Raw genomic sequence first — 7,002 nt, 5'->3', positions numbered from 1 at the left:
AATTCCAGTAATCACCTGTATCACCCCACCTCCCCCCATATCACTGAAAACAGAAATTTTCTCTCTTGCTGCTTTACCCTGTTTTTCAATGCTTACAACTGTCAGGAAAAATAATATATTTTAATTTTTAATTTTTTAGTTTGTGTACCTTTTTTTAAAAAAAAAATAAAATAAAATAAAAAATTTTGCATGAAGGTGATCAGGAGTAATCTATGCTGAGTTTTGTGCACCTACTCGTGTGATGAACATCGGTGCATCAAGTGGAAAGAAACAAACCAAGTTTACTTGAGAATCACACTTCTGCAACTATGTCTCCTTCTAATGTAATGAACACATTGTATTTTCTCTGAGATGTTTGTCACTTTGGAGAAAAGTGTCTGATAAATGAATAGATGTAAATCTTTAAAATCATAAAACACCAGTTTTGAAGAGCTCATGATGATCTGCAGCTCACTGCAGGTCCTGAGAGATTAATCATTTTTTACTTCATCACTATTGTTATGTAGGAATCACATTTTCAAGGTGTAAATTTCTTCTCAACCCACAGGTTGGAGAAACTGGTGTTTTTTCCCTCAGTGCAGCTCTGGGTTCTTGGAGATTCTTGGACACTTTGCTGAACCCTGAGGAAACAGTATCGGTGCAGTAAATAGAGGTGAAACCTCAGCCTTGTGTGTGATTTCCTTCATTGCGACATGATGATTATCACAGATAACAGCGAACTTCAGTTTATTAAACTATAATTCAACAGTATGAATTGTGATCCAACACGTCGACTGGACTACAGGACCTTCTTGTGCTTTGGAAACTTGTTGCTGTCGGTCTCATCGGGACCAGCCGAACTCTACAGGAAGCACACAACTAAAGCGGTGTGTCCTCAGTATTGTGTCTCTTTGTCACGCCTCGCAGTGTCCAACACACACACTTTGACTGGCTGAACGTCTCTCAGGAAACACTCAGTAGCCCCATGATGTGCAGATACACACTAGAGGTGTCCTACCTCGTTGTGCTGCACTGCTATAGTGCTGTACACCACTGCATCTCCAGGGTCCACGAGGGGCTGGACAGGAACACACACTGTCAACACAGCCTGTCACCACGTTTTACTGTTGACACTTTACAGTAGAGTTACACTGTTATATTACCATGTTTTACCTTGTTTACTCCTCTCTGTGCTGCCGGTATCTTGTGAACCACGGTGCTGTAGGTCACTTCATCTTCATGGTCTTTGGTCGACTGTAAGGAAACACCACACGCCGTGAGCGAAGGTGTGCGAGAAATTTCTTTCGGGGTCACTTTCATATCCAGTCGGGGTGTTTTTCTGAATTAATACTGGACACGGTGGACAGGAGCTCCAGTCACACACCAGTGTCCCCACTGAAGACTCTATGAGAACAAAGGGTGTGTGAAGATGTTATTTTTTAATGGTGCAACTGCTGTGTTGTTGGTCTTTTTTGAAAAATCATTACTATTTAAAAAAAAAAAAAATTCTGTTGATATTTTCCTGTTTTTTTATTTTTTTGGTGTTTCACCAAAACAATGTTATTTTTTCCTAGTTCAATAAACACCCCCCCCCCCCCCCTCCACTGGGTGACTTTCTGAAAAAAAACACACGTTGACGCGTCACACACACATTTCAGTCACATATGAGACGGGGACAGTAGAGTCCACTCACAGCGGGCGTCCATCTGTTCTCTCCATCCCTGCGTGTGGTGTGTGTTTCCTCTGCAGGAACATGGGAAAGAGTATGAAAGAGGGTAGAGCTCTTACTGCGTTTTCAGTGCGCATGATCACGGTAAAAGTGGTGTTACTGCTCTCATATATATGTTTGCGAGCAGCTTTTCTCACTCAGTTTCTTGTGCAGAATCCAGGTCTTGATGACAAAAGGCACCAAGAGCAGAAGGAGAAGTGCGACTGAGAGCAGAGCGATGAGCAGTGCGCATGGACTGGAAACAACATGGACACAAGGACATTTACCACGAATCTGAGTGTCTCCTTCATTTTTACTGCTGACGATAAACATGGTTTTACCACGACAACATGGTCATCTTACCTTTGTGCATTTGTTGTTTGGCACGTCTCCTTAGTTAAGGCAGCAGGAGACGATGGGGTAACCGGCGTGGTAACCGGCGTGGTAACTGACTCTCCTGTTGGACGGGTCACAGATGAAGTGAGTTTGTGTTTTGTGTTTGTCACACATTTACATTTATTGAGTTATGAGACACTTTTCTCCAAAGTGACATACAGTGATTACTGTGGTATTTACGTGGTACATTAATACCGGTGACTTAGAGTGTTAAACATAGTAAAGCACAGTACAGTACAGTACCTACAGTGATTGAGAGCTCACAACAGGTGTTTAGAACGATACTCATGTCTGTAGAAAATATTAAATAAAATAAAAATATTCTCTTTACACCTGGAAACATTTACTGCGTTTTTACAGGTGAGACTCAGTTTTGAAAGTGTGTAGTTACTTGTTGTGTCAGAAGTGACAAATACCGAAATAAATATGAAATGACAGTTTGGCACAGATATAATAATGATTTTCGCATGAATCTGAGCAGGAGGATGTTTTTAATAAGAATAACAATTGATATGAAACATTTTACTGACGGAGAATCGTTACAGTTACATTTAATGAAGGTAAAGTAAGAGCTCTATTTTGTAATCAAGTTATGAAAAGCAACGTTTGGGGTACGAAATGTATATTTCGGTTGAGTAGGAAAGGAGACAGACGTGAAGATTTCGCACTTCACCTCATACTGCAAAACAAAATAACTTTTAAGGAGTGATCATAAGGAATGTAAAACATAGTACTTTTGGTGCTACTTTTAGTATTAATATCTACTGTGTGACATTGACTCAAAAGGAAAATTTCAGCTTTCATACAAACAAAAAGTACCAGACTTACTTTAGTACCTTTTTTTACGAACTATGTAAAGAAACACGGCAGACGAGTAAAAGCACAACTCGCTTACCTCCGGTTACTAATAAATATAGAGCTGTGAGGTCATTTTCAGTTCGAGAAGAACGAGTTTCCACTCCACACCAGTACCAGCCAGAGTTCTCCTTCTGTAGGTTCCTCATGGTCACGTTGAAGACCAGTTTGCCGGGGTCATCGGTGATGGACACGTCGCCTTTACTCTGCGGTGAGGCAGTGCGTACCATAGTAGTACAGTACCTCCAAGCTTTCCCTCTACACCAGTATTTCACTTGGTGTTTAAATTGCCGATCATAGCGACATGGGATGGTGACAGATGCTCCTCTCTCTACTGATCTCCAGCTCTCAGTCCTCACTTTTTTAGTACCTGTGGGGGGAAATATAAAGTAGAACATGTGTTTCGACGTTGTTGTGCGAGGAGCCGGAAAGTAGCGTACCGTGGCGTGAGAGCCGTGTAACTGAAGTCAAAGAAAGTGAGGTGAAAAAGTGAAGAACTCCCTCCGATGGGCTGGCATCTCATCAGGGTCTCCCCTCCCCTCCCCTCCCAGCCTTGTACCCAGTGCTCCCGGGATAGGCTCCGGGCCTCTGCGACCCTGTTGCGTACAGTTACTACACGACCTGCACAGGCACGCAAAAATAATTACGTTTCGTGCCAGGCAGGACAGAGCGGATGAGCTTCTCCGCTGAACACACGAGCACATGACACACTGCTACTCGCCCTCAGTGTGGCTCATGTAGGACCGAAGCAGACGCACACGGCTCTTGTTAGGATGGGTTCAGTAGTGACGCCGAGGCCGCGGTAACACACGTCGCACGACACGTGAGCAGCTCACTTCATGGCCTCGTCAAAGTTTCGCAACGAGCAGCGGCAGTTTATGAAAATGCAATTCAACGTCTTACCTGTAGAAATTGTTATATAGTGAGAGGAAATTTCATACTGAGGACTACCAGTGCCCACTCCGCACCAGTACCAGCCAGCGTCCTTCTCCTGTAGGTTCCTCATGGTCACATAGAAGACCAGCTGGTCGGGGACATCGGTGATGAACACATCGCCTTTACTCTGTGTTGAGTTACTGCGTACCGTGGTAGTACAGTGTGACCATGTGTATCCTTTACACCAGTATTTCACATGGTATCTGTATTGGTGACCATAGTGACATGGGATGGTGACAGATCCTCCTCTCTGTACATCTGTATTCACAGAGCTGTTACCTACGGGGACATTAAGTGTTCAACGTTACATTTCCATTCATTTAACATTAACTGGAGCATTTAGTCACCGTCACTGAAAAAAATTATTTTTCTTAATAATTTAAAAAAGTATGTTTGTGCTTTATTTTCTCGTTAAGAGACAGTGAAAAGAATAAGAAGGAATAAACCAGAATTAATTGTTATTGCTGCAGCATAATAATAATAATAATAGTGTTATGATTATAGGGGGGCGCGGTGGCGCAGTGGGTTGGACCACGGTCCTGCTTTCTGGTGGGTCTGGGGTTCGAGTCCTGCTTGGGGTGCCTTGCGATGGACTGGCGTCCCGTCCTGGGTGTGTCCCCTCCCCCTCCGGCCTTACGCCCTGTGTTACCGGGTAGGCTCCGGTTCCCCGCGACCCCGTATGGGACAAGCGGTTCTGAAAATGTGTGTGTTATGATTATTATTATTATTATCCATTCATTGCATGGTTAAATATTTATAATTTTAAATGTGAAACAGTGTGAGATGTACATACTGACAAGAGTTATACTTCACTTTGGGGGAGAAATTTTGTGAATATCAAAAAATATAAATGAAAAATAATAAAACGATAAGTTTAATAAAAGATATTTCACCATGACATGCAAAGCTCCAGCCTGTCCAAATCTGGCAAATGCATCAATTATATTATATTATATTATATTTGGCATCATATCGTATCGTATCGTGCTGCGTGATCCATTCGAAGCTATAATTTGCTTCTCTGAGTTTCGTTCATACAATTTTTTTCCCACTTTGAGCAAGTAGTTACTGACGATACATGTGGAATAAGGGTGAGACGAAAAACTCACAAGAAATGCCAATACTACATGTCATCAATCTCTCTTGATGTCTTTCTCCACCAAAGCAGCAGTGTGTGATGTCCCAGTGAGACGTGTTTCTCTTACCTGGGAACCTGGTGATGAGGAGGAGAAGGAGGAGGAGGAAGAGGACAGAAGCCATGAAAATGTCAGTGACAAACTGCAGCTCTCTGGACACTGACTGTGAGTTCTTGCTCCTCTAGAACATCACCGTGCTTCAGCTCCTCATTCGTCTCTCTGTCCAGCTGTCCAGTTAGAGAGGAGGACAGACGCGGGAAACACACACACACACACACAAACATGCCAAAAAGCAGAAGTAACACATTCTAAACGCTCAGTTTTCATTTCATTTTTCCATTGCAGATTGGTTATAAAAAGCCTCTACTAATTATATCTGTGCCAAACTGTCATTTCATATTTATTTCGGTATTTGTCACTTCTGACACAACAAGTAACTACACACTTTCAAAACTGAGTCTCACCTGTAAAAACGCAGTAAATGTTTCCAGGTGTAAAGAGAATATTTTTATTTTATTTAATATTTTCTACAGACATGAGTATCGTTCTAAACACCTGTTGTGAGCTCTCAATCACTGTAGGTACTGTACTGTACTGTACTGTGCTTTACTGTGTTTAACACTCTAAGCCACCGGTATTAATGTACCACGTAAATACCACAGTAATCACTGTACGTCACTTTGGAGAAAAGTGTCTCATAACTCAATAAATGTAAATGTGTGACAAACACAAAACACAAACTCACTTCATCTGTGACCCGTCCAACAGGAGAGTCAGTTACCACGCCGGTTACCACGCCGGTTACCCCATCATCTCCTGCTGCCTTAACTAAGGAGACGTGCCAAACAACAAATGCACAAAGGTAAGATGACCATGTTGTCGTGGTAAAACCATGTTTATCGTCAGCAGTAAAAATGAAGGAGACACTCAGATTCGTGGTAAATGTCCTTGTGTCCATGTTGTTTCCAGTCCATGCGCACTGCTCATCGCTCTGCTCTCAGTCGCACTTCTCCTTCTGCTCTTGGTGCCTTTTGTCATCAAGACCTGGATTCTGCACAAGAAACTGAGTGAGAAAAGCTGCTCGCAAACATATATATGAGAGCAGTAACACCACTTTTACCGTGATCATGCGCACTGAAAATGCAGTAAGAGCTCTACCCTCTTTCATACTCTTTCCCATGTTCCTGCAGAGGAAACACACACCACACGCAGGGATGGAGAGAACAGATGGACGCCCGCTGTGAGTGGACTCTACTGTCCCCGTCTCATATGTGACTGAAATGTGTGTGTGACGCGTCAACGTGTGTTTTTTTTCAGAAAGTCACTCAGTGGAGGGGGGGGGGGGGGGGTGTTTATTGAACTAGGAAAAAATAACATTGTTTTGGTGAAACACCAAAAAAATTAAAAAAACAGGAAAATATCAACACACACACACACTTTCTGAACCGCTTGTCCCACATGGAGTCGCGGGGAACCGGAGCCCAACCCAGCAACACAGGGCGTAAGGCCGGAGGGGGAGGGGACACACCCAGGACGGGACGCCAGTCCATCGCAAGGCACCCCAAGTGGGACTCGAACACCAGACCCACCGGAGAGGAGGACTCGGTCCAACCCACTGTGCCACTGCGCCCCCCTGGAAATACCAGCATAATTTTTTTTTTTTTAAATAGTAATGATTTTTCAAAAAAGACCAACACAACAGTTGCACCATTAAAAAATAACATCTTCACACACCCTTTGTTCTCATAGAGTCTTCAGTGGGGACACTGGTGTGTGACTGGAGCTCCTGTCCACCGTGTCCAGTATTACTTGTTCAACCTGTTTTTAAGAAGGAAAAACTTAAACTGTGTGTGAAAGAGTTTCTGCAGTATAAATATACAGCTATTCAGTGTGTGTGTATTTATATGTAGCTGTACAGCGTCTGTATTTCCCTCCCCCACACATGCTGTAGTGTCGTACGTCTCCTCGTACTCGGAGATGTTCACAGCGGGA

At 43.1% G+C, this 7,002-nt stretch overlaps 1 protein-coding gene and 1 long non-coding RNA gene across 2 annotated transcripts in view; one reads left to right on the top strand and one right to left on the bottom strand.

Moving 5' to 3' along the window:
* LOC108922753 (polymeric immunoglobulin receptor-like) overlaps positions 1-5,791 on the bottom strand; it is a 6,708-nt gene extending 917 nt beyond the window's left edge. The window contains exons 1-9 of the mRNA XM_029254525.1: positions 5,756-5,791; positions 5,080-5,237; positions 3,842-4,153; positions 2,979-3,308; positions 2,051-2,144; positions 1,846-1,943; positions 1,673-1,722; positions 1,153-1,233; positions 998-1,057 (exon numbers count right to left, since the gene is read on the bottom strand). Coding sequence (XP_029110358.1) covers positions 998-1,057; positions 1,153-1,233; positions 1,673-1,722; positions 1,846-1,943; positions 2,051-2,144; positions 2,979-3,308; positions 3,842-4,153; positions 5,080-5,134 — 1,080 coding nt within the window. The 5' untranslated portion in view covers positions 5,135-5,237; positions 5,756-5,791. The remainder of the gene's footprint in view (positions 1-997; positions 1,058-1,152; positions 1,234-1,672; positions 1,723-1,845; positions 1,944-2,050; positions 2,145-2,978; positions 3,309-3,841; positions 4,154-5,079; positions 5,238-5,755) is intronic.
* A 58-nt stretch (positions 5,792-5,849) lies between these two features.
* Positions 5,850-6,279, top strand: LOC108922733 (uncharacterized). The gene is made up of 3 exons (XR_003797925.1): positions 5,850-5,872; positions 5,980-6,077; positions 6,201-6,279. It is a non-coding gene; the product is annotated as an uncharacterized LOC108922733 (long non-coding RNA).
* Positions 6,280-7,002: the final 723 nt, after the last annotated feature.

This window comes from Scleropages formosus, chromosome 9 (genome assembly GCF_900964775.1).
Source record: "Scleropages formosus chromosome 9, fSclFor1.1, whole genome shotgun sequence".
NCBI lineage: Eukaryota > Metazoa > Chordata > Actinopteri > Osteoglossiformes > Osteoglossidae > Scleropages > Scleropages formosus.
Note: the sequence above shows the minus strand (reverse complement) of the source record. Positions and strands in the feature narration are given on the sequence as shown.